This window comes from Apodemus sylvaticus, chromosome 1 (assembly GCF_947179515.1).
Source record: "Apodemus sylvaticus chromosome 1, mApoSyl1.1, whole genome shotgun sequence".
Lineage (NCBI taxonomy): Eukaryota > Metazoa > Chordata > Mammalia > Rodentia > Muridae > Apodemus > Apodemus sylvaticus.
This window is the reverse complement of record NC_067472.1, coordinates 14,255,683-14,278,303: the sequence shown is the minus strand read 5'-3', so window position 1 is coordinate 14,278,303 and position 22,621 is coordinate 14,255,683. Positions and strand designations below refer to the sequence as shown.

Below are 22,621 nucleotides of genomic sequence, written 5' to 3'. Positions count from 1 at the left end.
AGGGCGGATGAGTCATACTGAGCAAGGTGAGGGGAAGCACGGAAGGTGGAAGGGAGAGAGAGGGAGGAGGAGGGAGGGAGAGGGAGAGGTAGGAGGAGGGAGGGAGAGGAAGGAGGAGGGAGGGAGAGGGAGAAGAAGAGGGAGGAGGAGGGAGAGGGAGAGGGAGGAGGAGGGAGGGAGAAGGAGAAGAAGAGGGAGGAGGAGGGAGAGGGAGAGGGAGAGGGAGAGGGAGAGGGAGAGATCCCTTCAGCTCTGGGAAATGCCAGAGAGATCAAAATGGTAGATCAGATCTGTCATCCCGGGTCAGAAGCCTGAGTATAATGTAGCAGAATCTTCTTAAATTAAAACTTTCCACCTCAGAGGAGAGCTAGTTAAGACCCAGTTATTAGAAATGAGATGAAGTAACAAGATGTTCTAAGTGGAGGTGAATCATTCCACCCTGGGCAGAGCTTTAAGCACAGGAAGTAAAGGCTTCAGGAAGTCCCTGAAACTGATCAGATCCACTAGGCCTGCCCTCCCCCATGCATATAAAAGTTGTAAAGACTGCTCAGAGATTCTCAGACCACAGAGCTGCCTGGAAGATGCAAGGCCCAGCGGAAGAAGCTCAGATCAGCTGAATCATCTGGAAAAGTCATTCTTCAACTAGCTTCCTGCAGGCTGTGTTTTTCAAGGTAGGGTTTCTCTGTGTAGCCCTGGTTGTCCTAGAATCACTCTGTAGACCAGACTGGCCTCGAACTCAGAAATCGGCCTGCCTTGTGCTAGGATTAAAGGCGTGCCCCACCACTGCCTGGCTTTGATGTGGCTCTCTTAAGTCAGCTCTGCTCCTGTAAGTAATCCCTCACCCATATTCTTAAGAGTAGCCCCACTAAAACTAATTGGTTGACCCACTTGGACTTTGGTGATATCCACACCTTTCTGTCATCCATTCCCTGTCCGGGTGAGTAGACTTTTGTTCACATCTCCCAAAGGAGAGTGTCACACAACACTGAGACGGGAGGTTGCTTGTGACTTTGAGGCTGACATGGGCTACATAGTGAGACCCTGAGTCACAGCAAGCAAACAAAGGACAGGATCCGGCAAGGCCGCGGGACAAAATGTACATGTCACTGGCCGGGAGGTAACTGAGGGGCCATAGATCGTATCATTTGACAGCAGAGCTATGGAAAGCACCCCTGGGTGGCAGGGAGCACCAACCTCCATGAGCATATCTCATTGACCTTGGGAGGGGTCCAGGTGGGGTTCTTAGGCAACTGCCTGAGGTCAGAACTCGGCTAGCTTGCTTTCCCTCCCTCCCCTCCCCTTCCCTCCCTCCCTCCCTCCCTCCCTCCCTTCTCTCTCTCTCTCTCTCTCTCTCTCTCTCTCTCTTTCTTTCTCTTTTGTTGTTTTGTTTGTGGATTTTTGTTTATTCTGCTTTGCTTTGCTTTTTTTGAGCCGGGGTTTCTCTGTGTAGCCCTGGCTATCCCGGAATTCACTAGGCAGACCAGGTTAGACTTGAATTTAGAGATCCCCATGAATCTCCTCCTGAGTGCTCACTAGGATTAAAGTCCATGTCACCAGGCCTGGCATGCCATACTTTTCTAACTTGGCAGGATTAAAGGCCAGCCCATATGACCTTGCTCTGTGTACTGGCTGGCTTTGTGTCAACACAGGCTGGAGTTATCACAGAGAAAGGAGCTTCAGTTGGGGAAGTGCCTCCTTGAGATCCAGCTGTGGGACATTTTCTCAATTAGTGATCAAGGAGGGAGGGCCCCTTGTGGGTGGTGCCATCCCTGGGCTGGCAGTCTTGGGTTCTATAAGAAAGCAAGCTGAGCAAGCCAGGGGAAGCAAGCCTGTAAGAAACATCCCTCCATGGCCTCTGTGTCAGCTCCTGCTTCCTGCCCTGCTTGAGTTCCAGTCCTGACTTCCTTTGGTGATGAATAGCAGCGTGGAAGTGTAAGCTGAATAAACCCTTTCCTCCCCAACTTGCTTCTTGGTCCTGATGTTTGTGCAGGAATAGAAACCCTGACTAAGACACTCTGACACATTCATGAAGTTCTGCTTGAGAAATGACATTTAGATGGTGAACTCCAGATCTCGCTACCAGCCCCACTCTGGGCTGCTCTCATCCAGGCTAATCAGGTTGGGAGGCCCCCCTCGTACAGACCTCATTATGATAGCTCTCCTGATCAAAGCCTGATTCCCTTTGGGGGAGGTAAGCTGCTGTGGGCTTCCTCCTCTGCTGACCCACAATCGGCTATGGACACCTCGGGCTCTGTGGCTCGGGCTCCGCAGGCTGATCTGGGCCATAAATTACAGCTGGAAGGTTTCCTCTGCCTCCACCCCACCTCCATTAACTTTGCTCATTTATTTAGCTTCTTAAAGCAATAAAAAGCTTGGCTACAGCCATCAGCTTAGAAAGGGTGAATGTCCTTTAAAGCGGGAAAAAAAAAAGATATTGATCTGAAGAAGAGAGGAGATATATATAGTTCAGGGCCATTCATTCACTGTTTACAATGATGCAGAACATGTGATCCAGGCCAATCTGGACAAAATTCAAACCTGGGTTTCCTGGGGAGTAGAAGGGAACACTTATCTGCCTGGAGGCTAAGGAATGTCAGTTAAGGATTCTGTTCTCATTTTGAAATTTGTAGGATTGATTGTTTACTATATAAATAGTAAAAAAAAAAAAAAAGTCTCTGTTTATATAGCTCAGTATGTAGTTGAGGGTGACATTAAACTCCTGATCCTCCTGCCTGCACCTCCTAAGTGCTTGGGTCATGTGTCACTGTGCCAGGCCTGACTTAAACATCTGTGGTGCCAAAGCATGACTCATTATAAAATATTAGAGTAATAAAATGTTTGAACAGAAAATGTCTTGGTTACTTTTAAATCGCTGGGACAAGAAATTATGACCAAGGCAACTTATAAAAGAAAGCATTAATTTGGGGTTCACGGTTCCAAAGGACAGTCCACAGTCATTATGGCTGGGAGCATGGTGGCAGGCAGGCGTGGTGTGGAGCAGTGCCTGAGGGCCCTCGTCCTGAGAAAACAACCAGGAGGCAGAGGTGGTGGGGAGGGACGGAGGGAGGGAAAGAGGGAGGGAGGGAGGGAACGCTAACTGAAAACCTTGTGGGCTTTTCAAAACCTCAAAGCCTATCCCAAATGACACACCTCCAACAAGGTCACGCCTACTAATCCTTCCCAAACAGTTCCACCAACTGGGGACAAATAAGTATGCCTACAGGGTGTAGGGGTATTCCCATTCAAACCACCACAGAAAGAGACCTTACCAGGAAGAGCTCAGTATAGAGACTGCATTTCTGAAGTCACTAACAGTGATGTTCATTCCTGGGCAACTTAAATGCAACCCCTGTGGGATCATGGTTTTCATTCCCATTTGTCCGGGGTCACACAGCTAGTGAGGCTGTTGGACCAGAGCCACAGTTCTTCTCTAACATGCTTTAGATAAAACATGTTGTTCTTCCCTCCCTCGGATTCTTGGAGTCAGCCCAGGATGGCCTCTTCCAGCTTCCTGCCTCAGTCTCCTGAGTGCTGGCACTATAGGTGTTGCCAGGCTCAGCATCAGAGGGTTGGGAGTGGGGGACGGGACTGTGTCTCACATGTACAGAGGTGACGGGAAGGGTGTCGAGCGTGTGACCTGTTCTAGCATTCCTCGCCTTCCTCCTTTGACTCAGTTTCTCACTGAATCTGGAACTCACCGTTTTTCCCCATCCCCACCCCAGTTAGGCTGGCTGTCCAGCCCCATGGATCTTCCTGTGTCTGTTCACCCAGTGTGTGTGTGTGTGTGTGTGGTTACAGATGCATAAGGCCACATTTGGCTTTGTACACAAATGCTAAGGACTTAAGTCCTCTCACGCTTTCATAGCAAACACCGCTACCCACTGAGCCATCCCCCACGTCCCTCTTGACGGGAGAGATGGCCCAGGTTCAGTTCCCAGCACCCACATGGCAGCTCACAACCATCTGTCCAGGAGGACCCAGCGCCCTCTCTGGCCTCCACAGGCACTGCATGCACACAGTGCACAGACATATATTCAGGCGAGATGCTCATACAGACAGAATGAAAAGAAATTTAAAATAGTTTAACATTTCTGTCTCTTCCTTCCCTCCCTCCTGCGGGCTTATGCACCATGACACACGTGCGGAGGTCAGAGGACCACATGCAGAAGTTGGTCCTCTGCTTCTGCCACAGGAGTGTGGAACTGAAGTTATCGGGCTTGCTGGCCTGTGCCTCTACTCGCCAGTCCCTTCCCTGGAATTCTTGGGTCACAATCCACAGTTGGCATGGATGAGCTAGAGGGTTGTTTGTCTGTTTTACTTTTCAGAGGTTGTGGGGATCAGACCTAGGGCTTTAAACATATTCTACCATCATACTGTTTCTTTAACCGTTTGGTTTTCTGAGACATGATCTTGTTATGTATTGACTGGTCTGAGACTTATCATCCCCCTCCTGCCTACAGGACTGACGATCACATACCACTATGCCCAACTTAACTATTCTGCTTTTAGTAATACCAGTGGTATGATGAATAACAGTAAATTATTCAATGCTTTTTTTGTTTATTCTTATTAGTTATTTTTATACTTTAATTTTTTTTTTTGATTTGGTTTTTTCGAGACAGGGTTTCTCTGTGTATCCCTGGCTGTCCTGGAACTCACTCTGTAGACCAGGCTGGCCTTGAACTCAGAAATCTGCCTGCCTCTGCCTCCCAGAGTGCTGGGAATACAGGCGTGCGCCACCACTGCCTAGCTTATACTTTAAATTTTATTTTTTAGATATAACACTCCAGATAACGAACCTACTAGGCAAGTGCTCTACCCACTGAGACACCTGACTTCTTTACTTGATTTTAATCCTGTTTTTTTCTTTCTTTTTTCTTTTCTTTTCTTTCTTTTTTTTTTTTTTTTAAAAGATTTGTTTATTGTATTTATGGGTGCACTGTAGCTGTCTTCAGACACACCAGAAGAGGGCACCAAATCCCATTACAGATGGTTGTGAGCTACCATGTGGTTGCTGGGAATTGAACTCAGGACCTCTAGGAAGAGCAGTCATCGTTCTTAACCACTGAGAGAGACATCTCTCTAGGCTCCAAATCCTGTTTTTTGAAAAATGACATTTATTTTTATATTTGGGCATTTTGCCTGCCTGTATGTCTGTGAACTACATGCATGCAGTGTCTGTGGAGGCCAGAAGAGGGTGTTGGATTTCTGGAACTGGACATACAGAAGGTTGTGAGCTGCTATGTGGGTGCCGGGAATTAAACCTGGGTCCTCTGCAGGGGCAGCAGGTGCTCCTAACTGCCGAGCCACCTTCTAGCGCCCCCTCAAATACCTTTAAATGTTTTACTCATTTATCTAATACGAATGTCTGTGATCTGTAATAATAACAAAAGGTAGCCTCTGAGTGCTTCCTCTGAGCCACACAGCACCAATTCACTCCGCCCCCGCGGTGGAAGGACCACACCCTCTTTCTATGAGCACTGGAACTAGGCTGAAAAGGTGAGGTAAGTTCATAAAGCTAGACAGGGCTTTGAACCCAAACAGTCTGGATGTCCGTATACCAGCAACACTAATGAGTATCTTCTGGGAGGTCCTAAGACTATAATCAGTATGAAAGACAGGATATTAAAGCCTTGGGTTCAGAATTAGCACCATGCCCCCCAAACTGAACCAAACAAAAACACAGCAGAAAGCAAAACACAGCTCTGCTTCATAACATACTGCTGTTCCTGTCTGCTCGGTGACATTGGCTATTTTGGTGTTGTATATATACAAAACATACACCACTACACCACACACACACACACACACACACACACACACACACAGAGAGAGAGAGAGAGAGAGAGAGAGAGAGAGAGAGAGAGAACACCAACCAGAGAGTTCATTGGCATCCATTAAAACTTATGTGAGTAAACAAATGTGTGTTCCAGATGCCACTGTGCTTAGAACTGATTCAAGCCACACTCAAAAGAAAATCAAAGAAATAAGCTGCCTACCTCCAGCAAATACCACCCTTAGGGTCGATTCCACACACGGCTCCCTGGCCGGCAGAAGAGTCTAACCCAGCACTTTACAAACATGGATACATTCTGAGGGGGGTGGAGCCTTAGCTGTGAACCCTCTGCCCTCTGCCCTCTGCCCTCTGCCCTCTGCCCTCTGCCCCAGAGAATGGTCTAGCACCAGGAGTCACTGGTCCCAAGGGGCAGTCACTCCACACTGCCCACCCTCAGCCAGGAAACACCAGGCCGCAGGTAGGTTATGTATAGACATCTTCCTTCCTAGGTGGAAGAGGCCTGAGGCCAGAGTCCCCTCCTCCCTGACCCCGCCCCAGCCTTACCCTGCAGTACTCGTCGATGGGCTTCAGTCTCTTCACAGCCACGTCTCGGATGTGGCTTCTCCGGAAGAGGATCTTGCCTGGAAGAGAAAGCCTAGTGAGCAGGGATTCTGGCTAAAGCTGCCAGGGAGAGCCTCCTGTTTCAACCGGTCCCCACAGGCACCACCTCAGGCCCTGCCAACAAAGCAAGAGAGAAGCTGTCACCTCTCCTGGGGGGCAGGAGGCGTCCAAGGTTGAGGGCCCAGGGCCTCTCCCTGGAGGCTGCCATCTTGGGCTTCTATGAACAACCTAGTTAACTCACCTTGTCTGGGTCTGTGGCAAGATCAATACCCAATGTTAGGGTGTGGCTTTCTGGTTACCTCACAAGTAAATAGGACAAGAGGCCCATCCCATATGCTATGTTTTGTCTTCCAGCCCCTCCTTAAGGGACCAGCATGCCTTCCTGCCAGCCAGGCAAGTGATTCCCATTCCTAGCTTAGGTGGGTGGCTATTTCCAGAGTGACACAAGCAGGTATAGACTATAGCTGTTGCAGTCAGACATCTGCTGGCCTCTCTGAACACAAAGCCTGCAGTCATTCAGGCTGGGACACTCCGCAAACAGGTATGGACAAGGCTTACAGGAAGTCCTGGTCGCTCAGTCACGATGAAGAGTTCAGTGTGTTTAGTCATCAGACACAGCAGCGCATCGGCACATTCAATCATGAGTACATCCATACGTGGTTCTTTTCCAGTCTACTAAATGTAGCTGATTCAATCCCAGAATCCCCCTGCTGGGGACTAAACCCCAAGATACTAGGCAAATGCTCTATTACTGAGCCACATCCCCAGTCCAACCTGTCAAACTTAGACTCTGAACTCACTAGTCTGATGTTCAAGGCCTTATAAACTGGCACTCCTGGGTCCAGTGGGTATCAGTGTCCGGCCCGGGGCACTGCCCATTCCTTCTTCAGAAGCCTTGCTTGAGGATTATGTAACTTGAGACCACCATCCTCTCTCTAGAATATCTGCAACACATTACGCATTCCCAGGGCACCTGCCTCATTCTCCTGTGTGTTATTGCATAGGTGGCATACCAAGGTGACATACCCAGCAGTGCACACCCAGAGCTGTAGCACCTATCTGCCCCACTGTCCTTTGGAGAAGGCCTCCGCCATGTTAACCCTTGTAGTGCCAATAAGGCTAACTACATCCCCTGGTAGCAGGTAAGCACACGACACAGCCTAACCAACCAGTGGCCAAGTGATGGTTCATGAGGTTCAGCCCCAGAGCCTTCTTTCCCACAGTGCTAACTTGGCTCAGTGAAGACCTGGCGCCCCCAGTGGCCAACTTTATTATTGCTTGAGAAGAAAATGAAGAATTTACTCTGCCCGGCCTGGGTATGAGCTCGATAAATTCCTCTGGAGTGACAGTCAGGAGCCCACTGGTGAGGGGCGGATTCCTTTGCTACCTCAGTAACTGGATGTGGCCTTTTCCGAGTCTGGGGCTATCCTTGGAATTTTCAGTTGTGCTTCTGTCAGGGTCCAAATAAAAGACTAATTGAGACAACTGTCTTAGTCTAGACTCTTCACCCCACAGCATCCTATGAACAAGAATTTCAGTGCAAGTCACTTATGACGTTGTCCATATTTTTTTTTTTGAAACAGGGTTTCTCTGTATAGCCCTGGCTGTCCTAGAACTCACTCTGTAGACCAGACTGGCCTCGAACTCAGAAATCCACCTACCTCTGCTCCCAAGTGCTAGGATTAAAGGCGTGCGCCACCATTGCCCGGCCGCAAGTCACTTATGAAAAAGGGTAGCATGGTAATTATCATTGAGAGAATGTGCCAGCCAGTGGCTCTCTGTGGCTCTCTCTGGAGTCTGATCCTGTGGAGTCACTGTGGAGGTAATTCACAGTGCTCCTCCTCAAGGGCCTCCCCTCTGAAGCTGGCCAGACTTGGGTAGCTGGGGTGATGACACACCAACCCCCTCCTGTCACCGGGAGCTATGTCCTAGGGCATCCATTTGGCTGCTTCCACTTCCGGCTAGAAGGGTTCTTTCGTGTGGTGTCTGGGGGTTCGGTAAAGCAGAGCAGAGGAGGTAGAAGACCCTGGGTCCTGCAGAAAGAGGCCCAGTGGCCTCTGACTTCACTATCACCACCCCTGCATAGGGGAGACAGGATCACCAGAACCTCCAGCCTGTGGAACCTCACTCCTCAGTCTGCTGCCAGGGTCCTCCTAGCACGGCCTGTCATCCGGCATGTGCCCCTGTAAGTACTTGTGGGCGGGCGGGCGGGTGTGCTGCCCCCATGCCCTCCTGAGCATCTGCCCCAAGCGCCTAAGTACTCTCGACGCAAGTGTCTGTCCACCTGCAGATCAGAACTCCATCATGGGATTCCCTTGCAAAGAAGCCAAATGGTGATTAAGATACTAGCAACCCTATTCCTCATGGGGGGTGGGGGGGATGTCCCCTGGTCCCTGCCTCTTGGTCTCTCTTTTTTGTTGCCTGTTACCCCACTGCTCATATGTCACAGGCACATATGTCACAGGCTGTGGGGGTTACTGTGTAAAGTGGCCTTTGTCATTAAGCTGATGTGTGGTACAAAGAGACCACTCTCGGGACTGATGAGATCATGGGTATCCCTGGACTAGAGTTCTGGGCTTCCCACTGAAACCAGGCATTTGTCAGAACAGCCAGACTCTATGATACTAGATGCCTAGAGGTGCCCATCAAGACCCTAAAGGACCATAGGAGGAATGGTAGAACCTACGAGCAGCCTAGAGAGGCCTTACCTTCCAAATGTGGCACCCCTACCATTTCTCATCCTAGGAGAAGAGAGAAGGAGATGTGAAACTCATCTGGAGTCCCCTTCCAGCCTTCATCCCAAAGCCAACTGCACCTCTGTCAGAGCCTTGTCTTGTTGGGCTGTAGATGAACTAGTAATGGATAAAAGAACTGTATTCCAGGCCTCCAGGAAGTGTAGAGGCTTAGAGTCGGGTGAGGTGAGGGTAAGAGAAGGCTCCACCTGATTGATCAAAGCTCTCCTGGCTCTGGAGCGCAGGTCCCGCTGGCTGTTGGAAGGAAGGCCACCTCGCCATGGGTGATGCCCCTCCCCCCAGGCCCTCCACAAGGACCAGTGCAGAGCAGCTCGCAGTTAGCTAAGTTTCTGAACCCTAAAAAGGTAGCTCTCTTGAGCAACACTTTTCTATACTATGTTTTGGCCCAGTCAGCCCACAGGGATGAGGGAGGGGAGGTCTGGAAGGGATTCAGTTTTGACTTCTTCATGAGGAATCCAAACCACACTGGGAAAGCCAAACCGGGGACCATATTAAAGGGAAAGAGGAAAAGGAGGGGGAGGGAAATCCCCTTTAAGGAAGCCGAGACCACAGGGCATTAACGGCCGCCTGTAAATGCCCTGCACCCCCTTTATGGCAGACTTGGCTGCTGCCGCTCTTCAAAGCCACGGGAAGCTACCCAAGAAATACGATAAGTACCACAAGGCAGATTATACTCTGACCTGAAATAGACCCGACGCAGCAGGAGTTAACCCATTCCTGGGAGGCAATTGGAAAGATGGAGAAACTGAGTACCCACAGTATCTGGGAACTAAGCGAGGGTCCCCTTCCTGCCTTCCAGCCTGGGCTGCAGAGCTGGAACTCAAGCAGGAGTCCTGGGTTCCAGCTGTGTCTGACTCAGGCTGTTATGTGACTTTGGAGCAGATGCTTCCTCGCTGGGCCCTCTGCATTCTCTGTAGGAACCCGAGCTCTACAGACTCTGGAGATGGATCCTCAGTGGGGTTGGGGGAGGGGTGGACCGAGGCAAAGAGGAGGGGTGGTGAGCTAAGGGTTTATTGGGGCTAGGTGTTGCAAGGATACCCTTACAACATCTTTGAAGTAAGTAAGATTTAACATTTTTTTTTAATTTTAATTTCCAGGCGTGGTGGCTCTGACTTCAATCAAGAGGCAGAGGCAAGTAGATGGATCTTTGTGAGTTCGAGGCCAGCCTGGTCTACAGTATGAGTTCCAGGACAGCCAGGACTACAAAACCCTGATTTGAAAAGAAATGTTTTAAATTATGTGTATGTAGGTGTCTGTAGAGGTATGTGCATGCAAAACGCACACACGTGCAAACACATGCACACACATGTACACACACACTCTTACACATGCACACACACAAAAACAAATACACAAATACGCACATGCACAGACATACACATTCTCACACACATGCACACATACACATGCACACACATATGTGTACACACACATACACATGACCATGAATCTGATATTACACATGCACACATGCAGAGATCATGGGAGGTCAGGGTATACTCAGAAACTGGACTACATCTCAGGAATCAAACTCAGGGCATCAGGCTCAGGGGTTAAAGACACTTGCCTTTAACCTGAGCCATCTTGCCTGCCCTGGTTTCTTCTTGAGACCCTTCGGTTAATCACATAGCACAGACCTTTTTCCAAATGAGCGCTCTGGCCACAGGTTGTAGGGCTTAGGACTTGAACAGGTGTCTTTGGAGGTCACGGTGAAACCTCTATGGGAGGAGAATATCTCAAATGCTGGGGTTACATTGCGTGTCCAAACACCCAGTTTATGGATAGTTGAGGATCAACCCAGAGCGTTGGCAACACGCTAGGCAAGCCCTTTGCCCAACTCCCTGGTTCCTACACGCCGGGACACAGACTTGCGAAACTTCACCGTTCTGCCATGGATTGAAAGGACAGCTCTTAGCTGGGTGTGATGGCACAGTCTGTACCGCAGCACTGGACCCCTGAGGCAGGAGGACTGCTGTGGGCTCCAGGCTGGGATACGGAGCGAGGTCCTGCTTCACTTGGCTGTTGTCACAGCTCATACGGCTAGAAGGGGATCTTGGGGAGTGGGGGTGATGAATTTTAGCTCCCAGAACCAGGCTTAAGGGGACAAGAAGCTTTACAACCTAGGACCACCCAGCTGGATGTCAGCTGTTACACCACTATGTTCTTGGACACAGTATGCTTTCTATATATCAGCCCTCGCACCCACCCAGTAGGACCACAGTCTGGACAATAGATTACAGTGTATAGACATAGTGCTGTCATACTAGGGGGCTAACTTGCTACCCGGGGCCTGTGGGAGTCCTGCAGAGCCAACCTTGTGTCCGTGTCTGTCTTCCTTCCTCGACTTCGTTCCTCCTCCCCACTTTTCCTTTATTTTTCAAGCCAGTCTGTCTGTCTGTCCTCTGGACTCAAACATCTCCGCACCTCAGCCTCCCAGCAGCTGGACGCGCTGCACTGAACCCACTTCTCTCTGCTTCCACTTTCTAGCAGCCAGAATAATCTTTTACTGTGGTGGTTTGTTGCTGCTCTGACAGATCTCGCTTTGTAGCCCAGGCTGGCACTTGTTATGTAGCCTAGGCTGGCTTGAACTTGGTGGTCATTCTCCTGCCTTAGCCTCACAAATACTGGATGACAAGGCTGTGCCATCATGCCCAGCTTCAGAATAATACTATTTTAAATTTCCTACATTCATTCTCTCTGCCTCTGTTTCTCTGTCTTTCTGTCTGTCCGTCTCTGTCTGTCTCTCTCACTCTCTCTCTCTCACTCTCTCTCTCTCTGTGTGTGTGTGTGTTGCATGTAGGTCAGAGCAAACCTTGCAGGAGTCGATTCACTCCCAGAGTGCACCACTTCTGCTCATGCTCAGATGGGCCACTCTTCATAGAATTGCTGCAGAACAGACTACACGCGTAACGCTAACAGACGTGTCCCTAGGGCTCAGCACAAGGCCTTGCAGGCAGCAGCAGGCAACTGGCTTATACTGGTTGTAGTCGATACACTAATGAGTGTGTGTCCACACAGTCCTGCTCAGAGCATCTCTCGTGTACACACTCACGCATGTACACACGTACTCTCTCCCTACACACTGGGGCTGCCATCTCGGAGGCAAGGGTGGGACTCATCTTCCAGGACCCAGACACAGTGGGGCCAGAGAGCCTGCTTAATAGAGAGGCTGGTGCTGAGGCCACATGTCCTCCTGGGCCTGGGTGTGGTAGGTGTGGTGGGCAGTGGCTCGGCCTCCCAGGGGGAGCTGGGGATAAAGGGCCCCATTCAGCTCTGCTGCCTCAACTCCACCCCTGTGGGGAGCTGTCCTCTGGAAGGGGGTGGAGGGATACTGGCCAAAGCTTCCTGGCTGCCTCTCTTTGTGGCATGGCCTACAGTGTGTGGCCAGGCGTCAGGCTTGGAGGGCCACAACAGAATGGCCCGCCTTCTGTAGTCGGGGACCCCAATCCTTGCTCACTGAGAGGCCTTGTTCACTACTGATCCTCTGAGCAACTGGGAGGTTCTCTGAACTCCCTTCTGCAAGGAAACCTCGGGACCACAGCTAGGCCCGGACAGCCAGAGGGGAGTTTGGTTGGCTCTGCTGAGGCGGAGCATCATGTCAAGGCGTATTCTCTGGGGTCTGGCTCAGTGGCAATACTGACCCTAGAGAGTCAGCTCTGTTCAGCAGCTTCCAAACCTATGGAATTCACCCCTTCTACAAGGATGGATGGGAAGACAGGCCAGACATGGTCTGGCTGTGCTGTGCACCGTGTTTTCTCCTGACTGTTATTTGAGCTCACATAACCTATAATTTAGGTACAAGGTACTGTGGTTACTTCCATTTTACAGATGGGAACATCGAAGGTCCGAGGCTGAGTGGCCTGCTGCAGGTCAGGGGGCCTGGGATCTGAAGCCTATCCCGCCACCGGGCCTGCCCTCCAGTCTGCTTGCCAACCTGCCTGCCCACCCACCTCCCCGCTGAGGCTGGGGACCAGGATGTGAAAAAAGACACAGCCCTTACCTCACAGAAGACTCGTGTGTGTGTGTGTGTGTGTGTGTGTGTGTGAGTGTGTGTGTGTGATTAGCTTCAGTGGTGGGTGGGTGTGATTAGCTTCAGTGATGTGTGTGTGGTGTGAGTGTGTGTGATTAGCTTCAGTGGTGGGTGGGTGTGATTAGCTTCAGTGATGTGTGTGTGTGTGATTAGCTTCAGTGATGTGTGTGTGTGAGTGAGAGAGAGAGAGAGAGATTAGCTTCAGTGGTGTGTGTGTATGATTAGCTTCAGTAGTGTGTGTGTGTGTGTGTGTGTGTGTGTGTGTGTGATTAGCTTCAGTGGTGTGTGTGTGTGTGTGCGTGAAAGAGAGAGTGTGTGTGTGTGAGATTAGCTTCAGTGGGGTCACATGGGAGGGAGCTAGGAACAGGAGGAGGCAGCAGGTTCCAGGGAGAGGCAGGAACCCCATCAAAAAACCCAGTGATGAGAGTGACCAGGCTCATCTAAGAGGCTGAGGTGAGTGGGGGTACATTTACGTTAAGGAAAGGGGTGCTGGGGTAACACCCCAGGGCGTGGGTCATGAATGTGTAAGAACACACTGAATGGGTAACAGCTTGATCACAGACGGCCAGAGAGTGGAAACACCAGAATTCCAGGACCTTTACGACCAAGGACCAGCTATTTGTTTGTTTGTTTGTTTGTTTGTTTGTTTGCTTGTTTTTATATCGCAGACTGAACTCTGAGCCTCACACACGTGCCAAAAAGGCTCGTCCTACTGGGCCATTGTCTCAACACATTAAAACCTTTTTTCTTTATTATTACTATTGTTGTTGCTGTTGTTGTTCCTGTTATTATTTTGCCCAAGCCGGCCTCAGGCTCTCCACCGTCCTGCCTCAGCCTCTGAACTTCTGGGATTCCAAGCATGCAGCACCATGCCTGCGAGATGGCATTTTTCACCTGACAGGACAAAGCCGCTTCTGATCCGTCCTCCTCATGTCTGAAGCCTGGGACCCGGCCAGCTGACACCACGAGTTCCCTTTGGGTCTTGGCACTGTCAACTGTGACCCCATGGAGCACGGCGGCAAAAACTAAGAGAGCCCAGAAGCCATCCCGTGCCAGCCCTCCCTTCTTAGGTCAAAGTTGAACTTATAGAAATGACTGACCAACCTCACAAAGCCAGTGAGAGGCCGGCAGCAGCAGTTAGCAGTTACCCTGCCCAGGGTCTCCAACTCGGCCATCTTCCCTCTGTCCAAATCCTCATCCCACAAGGAGAGATACAACCAAGGCTTCGTTTCAGAGAGCTGAGAACCCATCTGCCCCAGGCGATTGGCCCGAGATCCCCCCCACCCCCACCTACTTCCCAAGATGAAATAAGGCTTGGCTCCTGCTCGCTACAAACCGAGCTTCTAAAGTTCTCATGACCAAAGCTGAAGAGACTAAATCTCAGAGGTGGCTTCTGGATGTCTCCGAGTCACACCTCTGATCGTATGACTGACAGAGGTCGTGTGGCTTAACTTTGCCGTAAGCGCCCGGTCATGTGGTTGATGGGTGATGGCTGATGAGACTGCAGACAAGGAGGGTTCTAGAACACTGAGAGCCAGGGCTTCACCAGATGCCGCCGTTCGCATGTGGGAAGCACCCTGCAGACACCGAGCTGACTGAATAGCCCACACTTGCCACCATGCCTGCATAGTTGGTGGCTGCCTGCTGCCTGACCAACATTCATGTCTCCAGATATTTGGGGAACACCATTGCTTATACGTTACATTTCTATTTATATTTTCATTCAACTCTTGCTAGCCTTAGCTGCTTCACCCAAAAAACTTAGAAGGAAAGAGAAGAACTCTTTGTCAGAATAAGTCGGGGGCAGAGGTGAAGACCAGAGCCTTGGCTGTGTGTGGAGTCTTTCAGTTGGAGCCCTTTTTGCAGGAAAACACTCAAGACAAGGGGGCTTTCTGCACCTTTCAAAGGAAATGGGAGTAACTGGGGACAGGGGCTGAGAGGGGTACAAAGCTGGCCTTATGCAGAGACAGCCACATACTGCCAGTATGGTTGGGTTTGAGGCGGGGCTAGAAGACCCCTGTCTCCCCGACATGTTTTTCCTTTTGCATAATATTCCATCACTGGGCACTTATTCCTTTGGTCTTAATGGCTTTTAGCGTAAAGTCATATGCCAACAGATTACTCCTTGTGTTCCACAGACATGGGCTCTCAGGCTGGGATTGTCCTCACATGAGGTCTGAATGAATGGGAATCTATGAAGGACCATGTCGGTGTCGACGGATGTGCTATCAGACACATATAGATGGGCCCGGAAGAAGTCTTTTCCCTTCGATGTTTAGGAATGAACAAGTAAAAACAAGAATTGAATATTTCCCAAGATTCTATTTGGTGCCCCAAATGGAAATTGGGGGATTTATCATCAAATAGAAAACAAAGGTAAAAAGGGTTTCTCTTTTAAAGTATTTGTTTTTACTCCATGTGCACTGGTATTCTGCCTGCATGAATATCTGTGTAAGGGTGTCAGGTCCTATGGAACTACAGTTACAGAGCTTTGAGATGGGAATTGAAACCAGCTCCTCTGGACCAGCAGTCAGTGCTCGTAAGCTCTGAGTCATCTCTTTAGCCCCCCCCAGGGTTTCTTTTACCCCAATTTTTAGTCTATATGAAACTGTGATTTGGGAACAGCAGTTGTGGTGTTATATAATTTCCTACAGAACGTTAAGTATTTCCTGCAGGGCACTATACCTGCAATTTGAGGATAGGCCACTAGGTGGCGAATAAAAATTAAAAAAATGTAATCAGACAAAATTTTAACTGTAGGCATGTGACTCTACTGAAAAGAAGGCTCCGATCAACCTCTAATTTCTATATTTCTAAAAACACAACATACAACTTGAAACAAGGTTTACAGAAATAAAAAAATCCCTCCCATAAAGACTATCCCATTATTTTACACCAAACCCCAACTGATAATCTCAGTTGTCTCGCACGGTAGCAAGCACTCCCAGAACACACGCGGCCAGGACTCTAGCCTTCACTTCTGCATTGGTGACACTGGGTTCTTATCCTTCCTTCTCTAAGGTTTTTCTTGGGGTGGGGAGTGAGGGGAGCAGCTACAGCTAACAGGGCACAGAAGGGGAAGGGTCTATGTTTGAAGGCAGTCTTGCCTTCCCACTAGCCAGGTAGCCATGGGAAGTCACATGCCCTTCCCAGACTATAGATTTATTATTAGTAAATTGGATGATATTGGGGGAAATACACACTTATTGAGTAGTAACTATAATCCTTTGGCATTAATTTTCTCATATGTACAATTGTGTTACATGTATATGTATATGATGTATATGCATATGATGTATATGTATATAATGTATATGTATATGATGTATATGCATATGTACATGATGTACATGTATAATGTTAAAAATCCACATCCACAGCTTCTCGGAAGGCTCTACAATTTTTTCCATTTATTCAATTCAATAAAAAAGTTACCCCTGGTCCCCCAGGCACATGCTTTGAACAATAGCTACAATCTATCTAGCAAGAATGTATCTGTGCAGTAAGCAAGAACACACCGCCACCTACTAGATCCATTGATGCCACTCCCAACCTGGACCAGATGTGCAAGGTCAGGAGTGCGAGCAGGCCACCACACTGCCAGCTACTTCCTGGTCTTAAATGTCTTCCAGGGCTCCATTATTTTGAAGTTCTGGTTTGCAATGGTGGTGGTGGTATAGGAAGAGAAGGAGGAGGAAGATTGTTCGAGACAGTCTTGCAATTACAAATATTCACTACCATGCCCATATCAGAGCAAAAGAGATTCCTTTAAAAGAAAGTTTCATCTTGGGGCTGGAGAGATGGCTCTGCAGTTAAGAGCACTGACTGCTCTTCCGAAGGTCCTGAGTTCAAATCCCAGCAACCACATCATGGCTCACAACCATCCATAATGAGATCAGATGCCCTCTTCTGGTGTGTCTGAAGACAGCTACAGTGTACTTACATATAATAATAAATAAATCTTTGGGCTGGAGTGAGCAGGGACTGAATGAGCAGGGTTGACCAGAGCGAGCAGAGGTCCTAAATTCAATTCCCAGCAAACACACGAAGGCTCACAACCATCTGTACAGCTACAGTGTATTCATATACATAAAATAAAATAAATAAATCTTAAAAAAAAATCTCATCTTAGTGTTACTGCCCTTAATGTTACTGTCCCCAAACAGCTTCCTTCCCTTTCTGCAGTGCGTGAGTGACTGCTTAGGTCTGAGTCAATCTCACACCACGCCACTGACCTGCCGCAAGATGGCTCAGTGGGTAGACGCGCTTGCCTCCAGGCCAAATAATCCTTGAAATCCACATGGTAGGAAGCCTAAAACTGTTCTCACTTCTACAGGACCCCATAGAGGGCCTGGGGACGTGGCGCTGGTCTTCCCCCTCTCCAGAGGCGTTTTTTAGGGAGGGGGAAGAGACAAGGTTTAAAGAAGACAGGATATATAAAGCTCACGCTGGCCTAATGCTTTCAGTCTTGCGGCCTCAAGCTCTCGTGTGTTGGGGTTACAGCATCTGGCTAGTGGGAGAAACTTCTAGAACCCAAACTTTACCAATATCCCTGGCTCCACATTTCCCCCTGCCTTGGGGGGTAGGAAGGAGAGAATCTGTTCTCCTGACTCCCAGCTGATGAGAGAGAGTAACAGGGCCCCAGCTGGCATCCTCCTGCTTAGTCTATGATGAACAGTGGCCTTGCTGTTCCCCCTAGATATAGATCCCCTAAGCAGGTGAGCATCTCTGGGATGTGTGAGGACCACAGAGCAACTCGTAGTGCTCTTCAAGTTGACCATGAGGCCCTGATTCCCTGTACACCCGCATTTGACTCGGGTAAATCTGTCTTTGCTCATGAGTAGTTTACAATACATGAAGGGACTGAACATGGACACCAAGAGCGTGTTAACGATAAAGCGGCCGCCCACCAAGAGGCTCTGAGGGCCTTAAATAAGTGTTTCTCATCCCTTACCGAGCTGGGTAAGATACAGTCCTGATTCAGCAGGTCTGGAGTGGAGACTGCATGTCTAATGAGCTCCCGGGCAACACCCAAGAGGCCAACCGCATTTGAGCAGCAAATGTTCAAACGCCTAGGTCTGCACCTCCGAAGCCTCACGCCTGGAGAAGATTCCAGAAGGCTGCTTTGACACGGGCCCAGAGAGCAGGCTCTGCACACGGTCATAACCACACTCACCACGGCGCTGTGGGTGTTCACTCTACCTTACTGGGGACTTCCCATTGATGCTGGGCCACCCCAAAAGTGCAGGGATGTTTGGGGGAGCTGGCCCAGGGTTACCAATCTAGGAGGATGCTGGGATGAGATTTAAACCCCAAGTGTGTTGACTCTAAGACTCCCTGTGCTGAATTACCTTGTAGTGCTTACCCATTTCTGCTCTCCCCCCAACTCCCCACCCAAGTGGTGTTTTATCCTAGACCAGTAGTAACATTGAGTAGGAACCTGGGTATAAGAGTAGATCTGAGCTGGGCATGGTGGCGCACACCTATAATCCCAGCACATGGGAGGCAGAGAAAGGCGGATTTCTGAGTTCGAGGCCAGCCTGGTCTACTGAGTGAGTTCCAGGACAGCCAGGGCTATACAGAGAAATCCTGTCTCGAAAAACCAAAAAAAAAAAAAAAAAAAAAAAAAAAGGAGTAGATCTGAGCCCAAAGCTCTCCAAGGTCTTTCTCACTAAGGTGAAACCTGGTGCATTGTGCTTTGTCAGATAGGACTTTCTCCTTAGGAGCTACTCAGCCTGTGATGATAGAGATAAACCAGGCCTAACAGCCTGGCCCAGCCTCTCCCAGGCTCTTCCCTGTCTTCTGGAGGCACCTTCAGGTGAACAGACTCCAACTTCAGGCCACGCCAATCCCCCTCGGCCAGATCTGTGGTTTGGAGACCAGGCAGCCTGACGACCATGTCAGTAGATGTCAGTGCTGGGGTTTGGGGTGTGGGGGGAGTTCCAGGGTCTGATGATTATACTGCTTGATGCCAGGCAGCCCGGGATGAATGGAGAGTCACTTTATAAGGCAGGGTGGGGCCCTAAGAGCCAACGCAGACTCTGACAGGAGAGAAAGGCTGGGGCTCTGTCTTTGAGCCTGGGTCCAGTCAGGGTGACCCAGGCTGGCTTCATACTTGCTCTGTAGCTAAGGATGAGTTTAAGCTTCTATCTTTCTGCCTCTGCCTCTGGAGTGCTGCGACTCCGGGCGTGTACCACCACCACGCCCAGTGTACACAGTGCAGGGGATCAAACCCAGGGCTTGGTGCATGCCAGTTAAGTACTCTGCCAACTGAACAAGGTTGCTTCACAAAGCACCTTTCAAATGTTCCAAAGGCAGTGGCTGCCAGAAGGGAGAGGGGAGGAAGCCATCTTCTTCTCCCTTTATGGTAAACACAGCGTAGGTCTGAAGTGGAGCCATTGTAAGGTGCTGGTTTGCATTTTGACCAGGGCTGACCCTAGCAGACAGATCTATGACCTTATCACTGACCCCTCCCTGACCCCCACTGGCAGTCCACTGCCCCTTAACTGATGCACCCTGTAATATACACCTGAGAACTGACAACTGTCTTCTTCCGTCGGCTCTACCAAGCCACCTTCGTCCCTTGCCCGCCTGCCTAGTCACCTCCAGTCTTTCCACCTGCCACGCTGAAGGAGCCTTTCACGATAGAAATCTCTCAGTCTAAAACATGTCAGCACGAAGGGATAAATCCCCACCCTTAGCACGACCTCTGGGACTTGCTCTGCTTAACCCCGTGGAGGACATCAGCCCGCCTCCCTACCTTGTACTCTGTGTGACCTGATACTGCAGGCTCAGCTGAGTCCATCTCTGCTCTCACAGACCCTGCGAAGCCTATCTTCCTTCTCCCAGCTTAGTTTCCCCTGTGGCCTTTCACACCTTTTCGACACCATCAGACCTGGGCTGAGTGACTGTGCTTGAGTGTGAGTTTGCCTATAGCACCACTCCTGGGGACACCAGGTGTGACTGTTATCTCTCAGCACAGAGGAGAAAGATGTGACCTTGGAAAAGAACTCTGACTGGGCTTCCATAAGGAAATTATTTATTTCCAGGGTGAAGGGGTGGGGAAGGTCATGAGTGTGACAGGGGCCTGAAGTCACACCCATCACTTTGGATGGTGCTGCCAACAAGCAAGGGGCGGGGCGGGCTGGTGGCTGTGGCTTAGCTTAATTGTTGTGCTACAGATGTGAGTAGGGACCAGGCTGCAGCCCAGGACTGCTTCCAGGCCAGAGCACATTTCCCGCATGTCAAATGACCAGGCTGTCCAGGGCTGCGGGCATCTGCCTCAACCAAAGGTTGTTGGGAAGAGTCCTGGGGGACAGCCCGGGACTACAGCTAGGACTACAGCCCGGGAGGCCGACTCCTTTTTGAAGGGAACTCTAATCTAAAAGCAAGGGACAGAGGAACAGAAAATTCTGACAAGGTCACTAGTGTTTCCTGGCCCTGAAAGGGGAGATACAGTAGGTAGGGACAGGGCTTGGGGCCCAGCACCACATTCACTTTCAAGAGCAGAAAGACCCGCTGGGAAGCCGCTGCCTGCCGAGACCTGGGGGATCTAGGGCTGGAAGCCTCTGAGGCCAGTCCCATTGCCTTGACAGGGAGGGCTCTCACCGGTGACCACTCACACACTCCTGTGGAGCCGGTGCCCTCTCTTCAGGTCCCACCGCAGTCTGCCCAACTCTATGTGGGCAACTGGCCTGGTCCCTTCTCCACTGGTCCATGCTGATATTCACACATAATGCTTAGTCCTCCTCAGGTTATCCTCTCAGCCTGGCGTCCCTGGACTCTGTTCAGATGTCATCTCTGCAGAGGCCTTTCTTGGCCAACAAAACTCAGATGTCATGGCTGCCTCACTTACCGTTTTTTTTTCTTTCTGGTTCTTGCCGCCCTTGCGGTGTGCTCTTGCTTGCTTTCTGCACTGTCCTCACACCCCCGCTGAAAATTAACTTCCTGTCAACAGTAACCTGGCGCCCTGCTCTCAGCTCTCTGCCATGAAGTGCCCAGAGATGGTCCAGGCACACAGTAGGCGCTTGATAAATACCCCCAGCAGGAAAGGAATGAAGGGACACAACTCGTCCGTGCCAAGCTGGTGCCAAGCTCAGAGCAGCATGCTCATAGGCGGCCTTGGGAGCCGTTGGCCTCAGATTACAGAGCAGGAGCTGTGGTTTCAAGAGGAGACCCAGCGCTTCCCAGAAGGATGGAGGTGCGTGAGTCAGGCCTGTAATTCTGTTGATGGCTTTTATATCCCAGTGTTCCCAGAAGACACTGTCCTACCCACACCACAGAAGTCTGTCTTTCCCCTTTCCCTACCATTTCAGGTTACCGACAGGGTCCAGAAACTTCCTAGGTCCTCAGCCTCACAAGTCATATCCCTGCCAGAGCCCAGTCACTGCTTGCCCTGGATTCCAGATCCTTTGGGGAAAGGCTTCTTAGGCTAGTGCCTGGTGGAGATGAAGGGAAACATCAGCTCTCCTCAGGCTGGCTAAAACCTGTCCCTGCCCCCCTGCTTCCTTTGGTGCTGAACAAACACCGGATCTGTTGCACAGGGCTCCGGGGTAAGGGAGAGGAAAGGCAGTGTCTCTGGTTCACCCAGCACCGGCCTGCACTGTGGCTCTAAACTGCCTCTTCATTGAGGAGCTGGTATGTAAACTGTCCAGCCAGTACAAAAGAAGCAAGCACGCCTGCAGTCTAAAAATACCAGCCGAAGAGGTCAGCATGCAGCCTTCGGGCTGGCAGTCCCTACCTTGATTATAGTTCTGGGGTCACTCTGTGGCCCAAGTCAGCTTATAGCTCCATTCAGCAGGAGGGACAAGGGGCCCTGGGCGGGGTCAGCTCAGTTCTCAGGACCACAGGGCTTTCTGCAAGGCCAGAGGTAAAGTGAGCCGGCACAGAGGCACAGACAGCTCGTAAGTAGAAGGTGACCCTAGCATCACCTTGGCAGACTTAAGTACAGCGCTTTCTGCTCCACTGCCTGGCTTCTGAGGTCCCTGGGCCCCGGTCATAGTTGTTTGCTTTTTACATCAGGAGCTGTATACACTCCCCTCCACTCTGCAATGGCCATTTCCTCCCGGCGAGGCTCCTTGGGCCAGCAAACTCAGGATACACAGGAAATGGACTCCAATCCCAGGATGGGCAACAGGAGATGGATTTTCCACAGTAGTCTTTTAAAACAAGGCAGAGGGTTTCAACGTAAACAGCAGGCTGCACCATGAGGCTGCTGACTCAACCGCGATCTGTCGAGCACCCAAAAAGCACTTCTGCCTGCCCCTCCAAGCAGGTCCGGATACACACACATGGGAGACTACTGTCCCTGGCTCGCTGGAACTGCCACGGGTGGAGGCCTCCTAAGCAGGCAGCAGACTTTTTGATTTGGATTATCTTTTCAGAGATAACAGCCTGGGTGCATCTCTCTCTCTCTCTCTCTCCTCCCCTCCCCCCCCCTGT

General features: G+C 50.3%; 1 protein-coding gene across 6 annotated transcripts in view; it reads right to left on the bottom strand.

Moving 5' to 3' along the window:
• The window catches only part of Sh3pxd2a (SH3 and PX domains 2A), a 207,992-nt gene that overhangs the window by 106,423 nt on the left and 78,948 nt on the right, over positions 1-22,621 (bottom strand). For all 6 annotated transcript variants that reach the window (XM_052184220.1, XM_052184210.1, XM_052184178.1 and 3 more), the window contains one exon: positions 6,341-6,417. In XM_052184220.1, the coding sequence (XP_052040180.1) occupies positions 6,341-6,417 (77 nt within the window). The remainder of the gene's footprint in view (positions 1-6,340; positions 6,418-22,621) is intronic.